The 16,665-nt window shown below is 45.5% G+C and overlaps 1 protein-coding gene across 5 annotated transcripts in view; it reads left to right on the forward strand.

The window, feature by feature from the left end:
- The window catches only part of LOC117432008 (kinesin-like protein KIF21B), a 67,175-nt gene that overhangs the window by 39,953 nt on the left and 10,557 nt on the right, over positions 1-16,665 (forward strand). For 3 of the 5 annotated variants that reach the window (XM_034053378.3, XM_059003782.1, XM_034053387.3), the window contains exons 27-34: positions 29-142; positions 2,579-2,617; positions 5,720-5,856; positions 6,883-7,063; positions 7,423-7,587; positions 8,150-8,267; positions 8,566-8,736; positions 14,828-15,027. In XM_034053378.3, the coding sequence (XP_033909269.3) occupies positions 29-142; positions 2,579-2,617; positions 5,720-5,856; positions 6,883-7,063; positions 7,423-7,587; positions 8,150-8,267; positions 8,566-8,736; positions 14,828-15,027 (1,125 nt within the window). The remainder of the gene's footprint in view (positions 1-28; positions 143-2,578; positions 2,618-5,719; positions 5,857-6,882; positions 7,064-7,422; positions 7,588-8,149; positions 8,268-8,565; positions 8,737-14,827; positions 15,028-16,665) is intronic. The other 2 variants (XM_059003781.1, XM_059003783.1) reach the window with 1 other exon arrangement.

The following is a 16,665-nucleotide window of genomic DNA, read 5'->3' on the forward strand; positions in this document are numbered from 1 at the left end:
TTAAAGAAGAGCTTTCTTTGTTCGCCAGGTCTCCAGAAGGGGGGTACACCCCTCCGTCCTCCCCTCCTCTGAGACCCCGCAATGACAGGAATGTCTTCTCCCGTCTCACCAGTAACCAGAGCCAGGGCTCTGCGCTGGACAAGTGAGTACCGACCATCGTCCCCACAGACCCTGTGTCTGACCATCGACGCCACGCCCTCCCTCTCCATGTGTCTGACCATCGTCCCCACGCCCTCCCTCCCCATGTGTCTGACCATCGACCCCACGCCCTCCCTCTCCATGTGTCTGACCATCGACCCCACGCCCTCCCTCTCCATGTGTCTGACCATCGACGCCACTCCCTCCCTCTCCATGTGTCTGACCATCGACCCCATGCCCTCCCTCTCCATGTGTCTGACCATCGTCCCCACTCCCTCTCCATGTGTCTGACCATCGACCCCACGCCCTCCCTCTCCATGTGTCTGACCATCGTCCCCACGCCCTCCCTCTCCATGTGTCTGACCATCGACCCCACGCCCTCCCTCTCCATGTGTCTGACCATCATCCCCACGCCCTCCCTCTCCATGTGTCCCGCCCTCCCTCCCCATGTGTCCCCACTCCCTCTCCATGTGTCTGACCATCGTCCCCACTCCCTCTCCATGTGTCTGACCATCGACCCCACGCCCTCACTCTCCATGTGTCTGACCATCGTCCCCACTCCCTCTCCATGTGTCTGACCATCGACCCCACGCCCTCCCTCTCCATGTGTCTGACCATCGTCCCCACGCCCTCCCTCTCCATGTGTCTGACCATCGACCCCACGCCCTCCCTCTCCATGTGTCTGACCATCATCCCCACGCCCTCCCTCTCCATGTGTCTGACCATCGACCCCACGCCCTCCCTCTCCATGTGTCTGACCATCATCCCCACGCCCTCCCTCTCCATGTGTCTGACCATCGACCCCACGCCCTCCCTCTCCATGTGTCTGACCATCGACCCCACGCCCTCCCTCTCCATGTGTCTGACCATCGACCCCACGCCCTCCCTCTCCATGTGTCTGACCATCGACCCCACGCCCTCCCACTCCATGTGTCTGACCATCGACCCCATGCCCTCCCTCTCCATTTGTCTGACCATCGTCCCCGGCTCTCCCTTGCTGCTAGGGGCTCTGATCACCTGGTCACTTGTTTTTATTGACTCTTGATTTCAGTTTCACGTCTGTGTCAAGGTTGTAAAGTCACTGGGATACTTTGCGCTATTGCGACTCACACCAGGGCGATGCTAAATCCAGGCAGGGAGACAGGCAGACAGGTCCTGATAAATAGAGGCCAGTGGCAGTGCATGTGCCTTTGTTCTCCAGTGATGTTTTTTTGTTCTACAGCAGGAATGCTAAAGTGACCTTCCAACCCCTCTGTATAAGCATTTATTACCATCATCACTTTTTTGTGGATTTTTTTTTAAGTGCATAGGAGTAGCAAATGAGTATTGCAAGAGTATTCACTTATATACTTATATAGCATATTGCAATCATTAACCTGTGTGGCAAGACTCGTATTGTGCCATTGAAAAGTAATAGATTTTCAGTAATAGAATCTATCAGTAATAGATTTAATCTAGAAACGATTAATTGGTTGGTCATATCCGCGCATTGCTAAATGAAAGCTATTGTATGCACTTGTTAAATGCTTGTGGTTCTTTCATTTGTACCTGTTGACAATGAAAGAACATACGTTGGTGGAGCTGAAGAATTCTGATCTTGTTTATAAATCCGCTGGATAAGAAGTGATCCTTGTTGCGTGAGATTTGAAATACTGTCAGCGCTCGCCTGCCTGGATGTGTTTCTGTTTGTTCCTCGTCTCATAACCGTCTTGTCTCTGCGCATTTCTTTTGTCACCCGTTTACTGTATTAGAACCTTTCCATGTCGGGTATACCAAGAGAAAGCACACAGACTGGAATCTCCAATGCATGCCGTACTTCACACTGGTGCTTCTTCCATGACTTCATTTGTTTTCTATGTGTTTATGGTTCTGATTCAGCTGTTCAAGATAATTGCAAATTGCAGAACAGGTTTGGGGTGAATTCCTGTTTTTCAATTTTCAGTATTTTGTTGCCACTGTGAGAAGCTCCATTTAACAGAATACTGCAAGTTTGACCAGTGATGTGTTGGAATTGATTAAAAGGGATTTTGAATTTGAATTGCGAATTGATTTAAAAAAGGAATTGGAATTGAAAAACAGGAATTGACCCAACGCAGAAAACAACAAAAGACATGTAAGCCTTGTGCATCCAGGGGGAAACTCATAGCTTCTTCTCACAGGGCTATGTACATACAGTGCCTGTATACCTTTCTATCTACTGCAGTGATTATTAAAGAAACAGGCAGCGTTGCTATTGCACAACAAAGCAGAGATGGGATGCTGTCTCAGTGTCTATCTGGTCCTTAATCTTGGCATACCTGCTGCTAACCTGACTTCCTCATTGGCTTCCCCTCCTTGTATTGGGATTCCTCTCTGCTGGACCTTTCCCCCTCCCTCTCCCCTCCTCTTGTGTTAGGATTCTGCGCCTCTCCTGTAACCCTGCTGCTGTTTCTGTCCATAGGTCTGACGACAGTGACTCCTCTCTCTCAGAGCTGCTGAGGTATAGGTATTTCTCTTACTGTTGCCTTGTCTTGCACCGTGCAGGCCTGTGTTCCTGCCTCACCAGGGCTGCTCTGCCCTTGCATTGCTGTTTGCATGTTCACCTTTTCTGTTTCATTTAACCAGTTTTGTGTGTGTTCTCACAATAGAGAGCTGAATGAACCTTCATCGTTAACAAATGAAAAGAGTTCAGAATCGTCAAGATGACAAAAGTGACAACACTTTCTATTGATGTACTTCCTGCAAGGGTGTGACCTTGAGCGCTTTCCACAAGTTTACATTCTCTCTTGTATTTTTTTTCTGTTAAATTATGTGTTTAAGTTGTATTATTATTATTATTATTATTATTATTATTATTATTATTATTATTATTATTATTATTATTATTATTATTATTATTATTATATACAGTAATCTGTCACATATCCATCCTAACTGTTTATCCCTGTTGATCAAGCTCTTCAGTAACATTAGTTTATTATTGAAGAGAGAAGATCAGTTCAGAGATTGTAGATCCTACTAAAGTTTTCGTACCCTGTGTTGTATGTGCTCTGTGCGCTGCTATTGCTGGTAGTGTCACGTGAGTTGCTCAGTGTGCTGATGTTTAAATAAATCCTGTTCACCTGCTGGACGTATCAGTTTCAACCTCTGTCTTAATCTCCTGTCTGTCACTCAGCAGCGAATGCACACACCCACATGGCAAACGGCTACTCTGTCACAAGCATTAATACCCTGTATCTTTCTAAACAAGGGATTTAGAGGAGCTCCCTAATAAAAGCTGAATCTCAAAACAGTAATTGTGTGAATATAGTAATTGTTACAGCTGTGTATAATGGGATTTCAAACAGGATTAATTTATCTGACTTTTTACATATCCGCCCTTACTCTGGTCCCACCGCAGTCGGATACGTGACGGATTACTGTACTGTGTTGTGACTTATACTTACATCTTCTTTTTTTTTTTGCAATAATTCTTCGGTGAAAACATTTCAGCTGAGTTTTGAGGGGTCATACTACATTTAAGTTCCATTTTTGTATGTGGTTGTTTTTGATTTCATGGTTTATTTATTTATTTGAACTAGTTTCTGTATGACCTGGAAACCTGACCTCTAGAAGGGGTCCCTTCACAATACCCAGTCAATTAAACCCATTTGCAAGAGTAAAACACGTTTCCTTTTGGTTTTATCTGTGGCAGGCAGCAGTGACGGGCTCCTCACAATCCCGTTTTCCAGACCCTTTGCAATGCTTGCCAGGGTGACTCTGAACTGCATGCTTCATTTTCTCCAGAGTCTGAATGGTGCAGCTACAATGGGCCTGCTAGGGCCGTTTTGCAATATTAAACTGAGAAGGTTCATTCAAGGTGCACAGAATTGCTTAATTTGTGCCTTTATCTTCTGCCACTTTGATTGAACTGCGATTCAGGGACCGAATTAAGTGATTGATGCCATGCTAGCATCGGTCATTTCAAGTTTTTAAAAGAGTACCCCTCTAAATGACTTGAACTACATCCGCTGAAAGATTTGAGTCGATGCTGCATGAACACATCCTCCTTTTTTGTACTTTTGTTTTGGGGTTGGGTGTTTTATGATCTTTTTTTTCATCCGTCTGGATTATTTTGATTTGGCTGATCTGCATGTTGCTGTTATACTTTTCAGTTTTTGGAAATTTGGAAACTTTATTTTCTGTACATTTTCTATTGTGAAACCAGTATTTGGTTTGGGGGTGTTGAAGGGGTGAAGGAGAATGGAAACACCTGCAGTACGCTGCATACAGCAGTTTGACAAAAAACACCTGTGATGTCTAGCACACACTTTTACATACATGGGCTGCCCTTCACAATACCGATTTGTTAAGCAAATACCATTGAATGTGTACACTGTTGGTTTCAGTTATGATAGGCAAGACAGTAGAAGAGAGGCAGTGGTGGCTCTACTCCTTATTGACAGTGTTATGGCAGGTGTTTCTGGTTATTTATCCAACCACTGTACGTTTTTTAGTTTTACATTCTGTTCGTTTGGAACATGACCCTGTTCAAAGGGGATCTATTTATGTCAGAACAGGCATGTTTTGCTCCCCTCATGGGCTCAGTAAATAGAAAGCCAGGCTTGGGAAGCTATCTGTTAACGTGATGACGCTTCCACTGGGGCGAACTCGAGAGGGAATCGCACACTATACAAGCAGACGAGCTTGGCTAGAAGATGAGACACAACTAACATGCGCCCTTTCTAAAAATAAAAGCTATGTGTTTGATATAGTACGTCCTATCCTAGCTGTGGCAGATGTGACTACAGTGCTTGTCTCTGGCACCATTCGGCAGGTTCTGACAGAGCCTGGTATTCACTGTGTTGTAGTTCTAGCAGTGCCCTTTAGAGGGCAGCATTGGTAAGAGTTCTGTTCTCTGAATGCTGAAAACGTTGACTTCTTTGAAACTGCTTTCAAAGGCAGTGCAATCTATAAAAAAAAGCTCTGGGCCTTCCCTTAATGAGTCCTGTAATTTGTATGAAAACCAAAAATCTAAAAAGTGAAGGGTAGTTTTCTTTTAAGGTCAGGCCACAAAGGAAGTGTTGCATAACAGTATCATTATGTCCCTGTGTAGAAAGCTGCGCTCTCTTTAGAGTAAATGTACTGACTGCTCAGCCCTCTGTGATGTACCGCACACCCTTTCAAAATGCATTACTGTCTAGAATCTCTGGAAAGTGTATTGTTGCAGAACTTCCTTGCTCTGCACTTAGCTGTGTTAAACCAGAGCTATTGATTCTGGAAAGTGTTTGAAGTGTCAGCTGGGACTCGGCTTCAGAACTCGTTGCAATTTAATTGGGAAGAGCTTCCTCCCTTTCCCCTCCTTCCCCCTCTCCTCTAAGGCAGAGTGCAGGGAGCCTGTCAGTACAAGAACATTGCCTACGTTTGAATTATCAGGAGAGAAATACATGCTTGTTGGGAATTTTTTAAAAAACACACACACAAAAAAACTAGGGCATAACTTAACTTTGTCCTACCTCTTGAATACCCAAAGAGTATTTTAATGGGGGATTTGTGAACACTAAGGGAAAGTGCTTGTCTTTTCAAAGTCTGTCACTGAATGCATTGTCTTTGGTGTCACTAGGGGTGTCATTAATCCCGTTGGGGGTATCAAGGGCGCCAGGACAGCCCCTCTACAGTGTGTGTCAGTGGCAGAGGGGCACTCCAAACCAGTGCTGTGTCTGGACGCCACTGATGAGCTGCTCTTCACTGGATCCAAAGGTGAGCTGTTCCAGCGTCTTAGTCCTTTAGAAGGGCAGGGAAGCTGTTCCAGTGAACTGGCTGCAGTGCCAGCCCTTTAGAAGGGGAGGGAAGCTGTGTAAACCTACAGTATTATTCAAACTGTTAAACAAATCACAAGCTTCATATTCATTTTCAAAGAATATCTTTGAAACTGAGAATCTCAGAATCTGTGTTGTTTTTGGGGGGTCCTCATTCAAAAACTGGGGACCCTTATGTGCTGATAGTGTCCGTGCGTCCGTCTGTTCCACTCCACATGCTGAATTGTGCGTCCGTCTGTTCCGCCCCACGTGCTGAACCGTGTGTCCGTCTGTTCCACTTCACATGATGAACACGACATCTACCTTGATTTTGCATCAGTCTTCTCCAAACTTGTATCATACACTCCTAACCTCCTGTAGATGGTTAGGATTACATTTGGCTATAATTCTGATAAACTATCACACATTATTACAGCATTATTTGGACCCTGTGTACAGTATGTGTGTGTGTACTGATTTTGATCTCTCTCGATGTGTGATAATCTGCACCAATCCAAACACCTGCTCTTCAATTGCTTGAATTTAAATGGCAAATGAACCTAATTAACAATAATTATGCACGATGAGTCTGCATCTTATTCTGCAGTGCAGTGCTCTGTGTTCTCAATCATATGAAGATTGTGAACAGTTGAAGCAGTAATCTACACACGATGAAAGCTGGTTCACGCAGCAGTAGCACAGTGGTTCTGTCATCCTGTACAGAAATAGAAATTCACATACAGAAGAAACACAAACTCTGCAAAGTGAGATCTTGTGATATCTCAAGGTTACAAGTGCCGCTGAGCAGGCTGCGGTATTTAATGAACTCAAACCTGAAATAATAAAAGTCAACCTCAATATGCACAGATTCAATTACTTGGTGCAGAGAGGATTTCAATAATAATAAAGAGATTGGGAACAGAAGGTCGCTAATTATTGGCAGGTCTTTTTGCAAGTGTGATGTTTCCCTGAATAACGTTTTCTACAGATCGGACCTGTAAGATGTGGAACCTGGTGACTGGACAGGAGATCATCACTCTGAGAGGCCACCCCAACAATGTGGTCTCAGTGAAGTACTGCAGCAGTGCCTGCCTGGTCTTCACCGTCTCCACCTCGTACATCAAAGTGTGGGACATCCGGGACGCCGCCAAGTGTGTGCGCACACTCACGTGAGTGTGCCAACCTGAGGAGAGAGGGCTGGAAAGGGCTTCTTCTCAAGCATGTAGTTCAAAATGAGGGGAAAAAAGTATTATACAGTAAATTACAGAACTGAAAACCAAAACACCAGGTATGGAGTAAAGGCTCCTGTATGTGATGTGTGTCCGGAGGGCTCCTGTATGTGATGTGTGTCCTGATTCCTGAAGGCTCCTGTTTGTGATGTGTGTCCTGAAGGCTCCTGTATTTGATGTGTGTCCTGATTCCTGAAGGCTCCTGTATTTGATGTGTGTCCTGATTCCTGAAGGCTCCTGTATGTGATGTGTGTCCGGAAGGCTCCTGTATATGATGTGTGTCCCTGCTCCTGTTCTAGGTCGTCCGGTCAGGTCATTTCGGGTGACGCCTGTGCCAGCAACACCACTCGAACCGTCACCACTGCGCAGGGCGAGTTCCAGATCAACCAGATCGCTCTCAACCCCTCCGGGTCCATGCTCTACGCTGCTGCGGGGAACACTGTCCGCACCTGGGACCTCAACAGGTAACACTGCTGATATCAAACTGTCAGTCTTCAGGCATTTATCAGCAACCCCACTTAATATCACTCAGGAAGTCCATGCCACAGTTTACATGTAAGTGAGAAGTTTAGATACTATATGAAGTAGCATAATACAGCACACAGACACTGTGTGTTTATATTCACCACCATGTGTTCTACATGTACAGTGTTCTACATGTATTTAGTAATCTACACATTTTTGCAATATATAAACCCTATATTGCACTATTCTTTTTTTTTTTTTTACTATATTATCTTCCTGTCTCTTCTATTTTGATATATAGTACAGGGAGTGTCATACGTAGGGCATCACAGGCATATAGGTTAATATCGGCTATCTGTCTATTTGTTTACGTGTGAAATGTCTTTAAGCAAGCGGAGCGGATTCAGGTGTTTTTGATGTGGGGTGCAGATAGCCAGCACCGCGGGGCTGCCTCCCGTCTAACATGGAACACCCTGATTGGATGAATAGACGATCTTGCCTGCGATACCTGACTCTCTATATTCTGTTCATATTGATATGTATTGGTTGTTTCTCTTGCAGGATGCAGGCGATGGGGAAGCTGACCGGGCACATTGGCTCTGTGATGTGCCTGACTGTGGGCCAGACAGTTGGCAACCATGACCAGGTCATCACAGGATCCAAGGACCATTATGTCAAGGTGCAGTGAACACTCAATTCCTATTGGTCACAAATGGGTTACATGTGTGTGCCCGATTTCTTTTGACTAGTTTTGTAACATTGCACATTGTTATTGTAATGGTGCAAATGGCACTTTAGCATAAAATACAAAACTTAAAACGTCTTAATGTTCCAACACGAGTGAAAAGGAACCGGGCACACTTTTGAACCCTTGTAAGAAATATACAGTGCACACTTTCTGTAGTCGTCTGTTTTTGTTTAGTTTCTTTTGTAAAATCTGGGTGTCAGAATAACGGTCATTGTCGCTCTCGTTGCAGATGTTTGATAACGCTGAGGGGACGGTGGGGAACGTGGGCCCCACTCATAACTTCGAGCCCCCCCACTACGATGGCATTGAGTGCCTGGCGATCCAGGGGGACATCCTGTTCAGCGGGTCCAGAGACAACGGGATTAAGAAATGGGATCTGGAGCAGCAGGAGCTCCTACAGGTACGGGGGTTTGATCTCCGGAGGCTAAACAGCACCGCAGCCTAGTGCAATCACAGAAACGCTGCCTGTGCTGTTACACAATCACAGAGACACTGCCTGTGCTGTTACACAACACTCACAGAGACACTGTCTGTGCTGTTACACAACACTCACAGAGACACTGCCTGTGCTGTTACACAACACTCACAGAGACACTGCCTGTGCTGTTACACAACACTCACAGAGACGCTGCCTTTGTTGTTACACAACACTCAGAGACACTGCCTTTGTTGTTCCACAATACTCACAGAGACGCTGCCTGTGCTGTTACACAACACTCACAGAGACACTGCCTTTGTTCTTACACAATACTCACAGAGACACTGCCTGTGCTGTTACACAACACTCACAGAGACACTGCCTTTGTTGTTACACAACACTCACAGAGACACTGCCTTTGTTGTTACACAACACTCACAGAGACACTGTCTGTGCTGTTACACAACACTCACAGAGACACTGCCTGTGCTGTTACACAACACTCACAGAGACACTGCCTTTGTTGTTACACAACACTCACAGAGACACTGCCTTTGTTGTTACACAACACTCACAGAGACACTGTCTGTGCTGTTACACAACATTCACAGAGACACTGCCTGTGCTGTTACACAACACTCACAGAGACACTGCCTTTGTTGTTACACAACACTCACAGAGACACTGCCTGTGCTGTTACACAACACTCACAGAGATGCTGCCTGCTGCTGGTACACAGCACTCACAGAGACACTGCCTGTGCTGTTACACAACACTCACAGAGACGCTGCCTGTGCTGTTACACAACACTCACAGAGACACTGCCTGTGCTGTTACACAATACTCACAGAGACACTGCCTGTGCTGTTACACAACACTCACAGAGACACTGCTTTTGTTGTTACACAACACTCACAGAGACACTGCCTGTGCTGTTACAGAACACCCACAGAGACGCTGCTTTTGTTGTTACACAACACTCACAGAGACACTGCCTGTGCTGTTACACAACACTCACAGAGACACTGCCTTTGTTGTTACACAACACTCACAGAGACACTGCCTGTGCTGTTACACAACACTCACAGAGACACTGCCTTTGTTGTTACACAACACTCACAGAGACACTGCCTGTGCTGTTACACAACACTCACAGAGACACTGCCTGTGCTGTTACAGAACACTCACAGAGACACTGTCTGTGCTGTTACACAACACTCACAGAGACACTGCTTTTGTTGTTACACAACACTCACAGAGACGCTTCCTGCTGCTGTTACACAATCACAGAGACACTGCCTGTGCTGTTACACAACACTCACAGAGACACTGCCTGTGCTGTTACACAATCACAGAGACACTGCCTGTGCTGTTACACAACACTCACAGAAACACTGCCTGCTGCTGGTACACGACACTCACAGAGACACTGCCTGTGCGGTTACACAATACTCACAGAGACACTGCCTGTGCTGTTACACAACACTCACAGAGACACTGCCTGTGCTGTTACACAATCACAGAGACACTGCCTGTGCTGTTACACAATCACAGAGACGCTGCCTGTGCTGTTACACATCACTCACAGCGACACTGCCTGTGCTGTTACACAACACTCACAGAGACACTGCCTGTGCTGTTACACAACACTCACAGAGACACTGCCTGTGCTGTTACACAACACTCACAGAGACACTGCCTGTGCTGTTACACAACACTCACAGCGACACTGCCTTTGTTGTTACACAACACTCACAGAGACACTGTCTGTGCTGTTACACAACACTCACAGAGACACTGCCTGTGCTGTTACACAACACTCACAGAGACACTGCCTTTGTTGTTACACAACACTCACAGAGACACTGCCTTTGTTGTTACACAACACTCACAGAGACACTGTCTGTGCTGTTACACAACACTCACAGAGACACTGCCTGTGCTGTTACACAACACTCACAGAGACACTGCCTTTGTTGTTACACAACACTCACAGAGACACTGCCTGTGCTGTTACACAACACTCACAGAGACGCTGCCTGCTGCTGGTACACAACACTCACAGAGACACTGCCTGTGCTGTTACACAACACTCACAGAGACGCTGCCTGTGCTGTTACACAATACTCACAGAGACACTGCCTGTGCTGTTACACAACACTCACAGAGACACTGCTTTTGTTGTTACACAACACTCACAGAGACACTGCCTGTGCTGTTACAGAACACCCACAGAGACGCTGCTTTTGTTGTTACACAACACTCACAGAGACACTGCCTGTGCTGTTACACAACACTCACAGAGACACTGCCTTTGTTGTTACACAACACTCACAGAGACACTGCCTGTGCTGTTACACAACACTCACAGAGACACTGCCTTTGTTGTTACACAACACTCACAGAGACACTGCCTGTGCTGTTACACAACACTCACAGAGACACTGCCTGTGCTGTTACACAATACTCACAGAGACACTGCCTGTGCTGTTACAGAACACTCACAGAGACACTGTCTGTGCTGTTACACAACACTCACAGAGACACTGCTTTTGTTGTTACACAACACTCACAGAGACGCTTCCTGCTGCTGTTACACAATCACAGAGACACTGCCTGTGCTGTTACACAACACTCACAGAGACACTGCCTGTGCTGTAACACAATCACAGAGACACTGCCTGTGCTGTTACACAACACTCACAGAAACACTGCCTGCTGCTGGTACACGACACTCATAGAGACACTGCCTGTGCGGTTACACAATACTCACAGAGACACTGCCTGTGCTGTTACACAACACTCACAGAGACGCTGCCTGTGCTGTTACACAATCACAGAGACACTGCCTGTGCTGTTACACAATCACAGAGACACTGCCTGTGCTGTTACACAATCACAGAGACACTGCCTGTGCTGTTACACAACACTCACAGCGACACTGCCTGTGCTGTTACACAACACTCACAGCGACACTGCCTGTGCTGTTACACAACACTCACAGAGACACTGCCTGTGCTGTTACACAACACTCACAGAGACGCTGCCTGTGCTGTTACACAATCACAGAGACACTACCTGTGCTGTTACACAATCACAGAGACACTGCCTGTGCTGTTACACAACACTCACAGCGACACTGCCTGTGCTGTTACACAACACTCACAGAGACGCTGCCTGTGCTGTTACACAATCACAGAGACACTGCCTGTGCTGTTACACAATCACAGAGACACTGCCTGTGCTGTTACACAACACTCACAGCGACACTGCCTGTGCTGTTACACAACACTCACAGAGATGCTGCCTGTGCTGTTACACAACACTCACAGAGACACTGCCTGTGCTGTTACACAACACTCACAGAGACACTGCCTGTGCTGGTACACAACACTCACAGAGACACTGCCTGTGCTGTTACACAGCACTCACAGAGACACTGCCTTTGTTGTTACACAACACTCACAGAGACACTGCCTTTGTTGTTACACAACACTCACAGAGACACTGCCTGTGCTGTTACACAACACTCACAGAGACGCTGCCTGCTGCTGTTACACAACACTCACAGAGACGCTGCCTGCTGCTGGTACACAACACTCACAGAGACACTGCCTGTGCTGTTACACAACACTCACAGAGACACTGCCTGTGCTGTTACACAACACTCACAGAGACACTGCCTTTGTTGTTACACAACACTCACAGAGACACTGCCTTTGTTGTTACACAATACTCACAGAGACACTGCCTGTGCTGTTACACAACACTCACAGAGACACTGCCTGCTGCTGTTACACAACACTTATAGAGACACTGCCTGTGCTGTTACATAACACTCACAGAGACACTGCCTGTGCTGTTACAGAACACTCACAGAGACACTGCCTGTGCTGTTACACAACACTCACAGAGACACTGCCTGTGCTGTTACACAACACTCACAGAGACACTGCCTGTGCTGGTACACAACACTCACAGAGACACTGCCTGTGCTGTTACACAACACTCACAGAGACACTGCCTGTGCTGTTACACAACACTCACAGAGACGCTGCCTGCTGCTGGTACACCAGGGCTATTGAAGCAGCTGCCTGGCTTTCATTCCTGTATTGTCCCTACATTAGGATGTTGTTATGTTCCTGAAAATCTCATTTTTTTTGCAAATGTTTTGCTTTTGCAAAAGTAATAACGCTGCCTTTTATTGTAAAAATATATATATATATATATATATATATATATATATATATATATATATATATATATATAATACACACGTATAGCTAATACTGAGCAGATCAGAACCCTATCTATGTTATGTATGTATACACTGTATGAAATTTGGGAACCCCAGTAACGATGTCCCGGGGGATTGGAACAGAGTGCACAGAATGATTTGATTGACACACAGAGCTATTAAAAACAATCCAAAGGCAAGATGCTGTTGACAGTAATTGAGTCAAACCTCAATATATATTTTGGCATTTATTTATTTCTGCACTGTTTGTGCAGTGTAATTGTATTGGTAATGGCTTTTGGATGGCAGCCTATATATAGAATAAGGGATTGTGGTGGAGTGTCCCGCCCCTATTTATTATTATTTGTATTTGTTTGCGGCGCGGATAAAAGCGCCGCGTCTTTTGTTATTGTTTTTTATATTTATATTTAAAAACCCTGTGAGGATGCATGACTGATCAGCTACTGATTATTTAACTAGCTGACAGTCATGCATCCTTACCAGACGCGTGCAGACTGTGGCCGAGGGGTAATAAGATAATTAACAGCCAGTTAACCCCTCGGCCAGAGTATAAGATAATTAACAGCCAGTTAACCCCTCGGCCAGAGTATAAGAACCTGCAGCTGTCTGTGCTGCGGGGTTGGGTGTACAGAGAGGAGGTACAGGGAGATAGAGAGAAGACAGAATTTAACAATTGCTAAAACGTGCTGGATTAGCCAGCACGACACTTACTTGTTTGTCTGTCTGATTCGTTTGGCCTTCGTGCCCTTTTGTTTCTGTTTTGTTGTTTTTTTTAAATCTTTTGTTTTGTTTATTTGATTTAATAAATCCACGCTGAGTGCCGTTGCATTCAGCTTCACCCGCCCATCCATTGTTTGGTTTCTGTACTTCCTGGTCCGTGACGTCACCACACCTCACCACTGCAAGCCATCCTGCCACAGGGATCTGTTCAGTTCAGTTCAGTTGATCAGAACAGCAGCACATAGATTCCTCTCTGAAATTCAATTTTGTCTTTCTGTCAGTCTTGTGCTGAAAGGCTCGCCTGCACTGTTTGATGTGCTTTGGGTATTTTGCATGTCCGGGTGCTGTGCTGAAGGCTGCAGCTAGCATTCTTTTGGGCAGCAGTGTGGAGTAGTGGTTAGGGCTCTGGACTCTTGACCGGAGGGTTGTGGGTTCAATCCCCAGTGGGGGGACACTGCTGTTGTACCCGTGAGCAAGGTACTTTACCTAGATTGCTCCAGTAAAAACCCAACTGTATAAATGGGTAATTGTATGTAAAAATAATGTGATATCTGTATAATGTGAAATAATGTATAATGTGATATCTTGTAACAATTGTAAGTCGCCCTGGATAAGGGCGTCTGCTAATAAATAAATAATAATAATAATAATTCTGAAAGGGCTTCTTGCAACACTGTGTTTTGAAGCGTGGCAGCTCACTGGCTGTGCCCACCAGTGTTGTCAAAAGCCGTCTGTCTGTAATGACCTGGAAGCAACAATCCTGAGTGTAGCACATCACTGAGGATTGCGTGCCTGGCACCTCGCATCAATGCATTCCTTGTGTTTCAAAAATACTGTTTTTATTCATTAGAGTTCTGTGTTGGTGAGAGCGAAGGGGGGTGCTCACGTTGAGGTCTGCAAACCCCATTAACGATGTGTGTGCACTCAAATATAGACCAGCATTAAAATAAACTTATGAAAATAAAATATTTCACTCTAGACCCTGCCCTAACCCTCACCTTTACTACAGCCCTACCCTAACCCTACCCACTACCCTTGGTGACAATCAGGTTTTTAGAAGTTTGTGTTTTCTTATATATTTTTTTTTTTGCATAGCAAATCCCAAACGCCCACAAGGACTGGGTGAGTGCCCTGGCATACGTGCCCGGCCGGCCCATGCTGCTCAGTGGCTGCCGAGGAGGCATGCTCAAGGTGTGGAACGTGGACAACTTCACCCCCATCGGAGAGATCAAAGGGCATGACAGCCCCATCAACGCCATCTGTACCAACTCCAAGCAGATCTTCACTGCGTCCAGGTACGGAGGAGGGAGAGGGGGAGAGGAGGGAAGGGAGAGGGAGTGGGAATGGGAGAAGAGAGAGGGGGTCCCCTTTTATCTATGTTAATGATCTAAACTTTGGCAGATTTTAATACTGCAACTAACATTTTCTAAGCCTTCTCTCACGTGTACCTCGATGCACTGTTTTTTTATTGTCATTAGTACGGATGTCGTCATCCTTTGGGAGGTGGAGGGCAAGGGGAGTGTCAGTATTTATTTCTGCTGCTGTTTTAACAATAGAAGTAAAGCCCATTGAGCCTAATAAAGAGACAATGTCCTGAGACCCTCCAGAGCCAGGACACACAGCAAGCATGTCTTCTTACATGATTTCAGATTTTCTATTCATAACCAACAAAGACAATAATTTCCCAAGTGAAATGTAATTATTGATCTCGAAATTGGAAACTAGGTTCTAACTGAAAGAAGCAGCTTCGATGGAGTTGTCAGTAATAAATACCAGAAGCTGTGACGCTCTCTGATCTGATCTGTGTGAGGTGTGGGAATAGCTGTTTGGAAGGGAATACGTCTCCCTCTCAGGTATATCATTACTGTTCTCACAGCTTTCATCTACCTGCCCTAGTCCCAGAATCCATTAATAATACATAGTGCAAAACTGCCATGAAACGAAATGTGCCGGTAGCTACAGTAGAATTAGGATGACACATCGTCAAAGTCTTTTATCTGCAGAGGTCTAATGGCTTCTGTAGAAACAGTGCTGTTTCGTTGCAGAACTGTCCCTACTTCAACAGATCTTCATAGCACAGGCTGCAGTTTAGCATCACCTTTTGCATTAATGCAATTGGAAAAGTTGAGCTCTTTTTCCCCAGTAAATGCATCCGTGACGTTGCACAAATTATTATTTTAATGCTTATATTTCCCGACTAAAGCAAAATACATGAAATAGTACATTAAATACAGTGGAAAGTGCATAATACATGATAGCAGCATGATACATGAAATAGTAGCAGCAACACAGCAGCTAATAGCAGATATCAGTCTTAAAGAGCATGGAAAGCAAGAGAGAACAAGTGGGTCTTGAGAGTTGATTTAAAGCGAGCGACGGTGAGAGCATCACGCACCAAAGCTGGGAGAGAGTTCCAGAGAGTCGGAGCCATGAAGCTAAATGAGCGTTCTCTGAGTGTGGTGCACTTTTGCTTGGGGATAACAAGCAGTCCAGAGTCGGAGGACCTCAGCTTGCGGGTCAGCAGGTTGAGGAGGTACTCGGGACCTGTGTGATGAAGGGCATTGTAGGTGATGTGGCAAAGTGGTGAGTGATTATAGGTGCGTGCAGTGCAGAGTGGATACAGAAACAGACAGACAATGGTTTCCAGGTGCAAGGGTGTTTATTCAAAATTAATAACAATGTCAAGAGCCTTAAGGCAGACACCTGTAAATAATAATGATGGAGTGATACAGCAGCGTCTATCACTCAGCATTTGTAATCCCTGGGTTTGACCCGCAACCAAAAGTCCAGTTTACTACACCCACACGAAACACAAAACACAAACACAGATAACAGTGAGTGATATTAGTGCTCGTGGTGCAAAAACATTTCTCTGTGAACAAAGGGAAGTTTTGATGCTGGCTGAATAGCAAGAGCTCTGGATCGTGTTTAGT

This window comes from Acipenser ruthenus, chromosome 29 (genome assembly GCF_902713425.1).
Source record: "Acipenser ruthenus chromosome 29, fAciRut3.2 maternal haplotype, whole genome shotgun sequence".
In the NCBI taxonomy this organism is placed as follows: Eukaryota; Metazoa; Chordata; class Actinopteri; order Acipenseriformes; family Acipenseridae; genus Acipenser; species Acipenser ruthenus.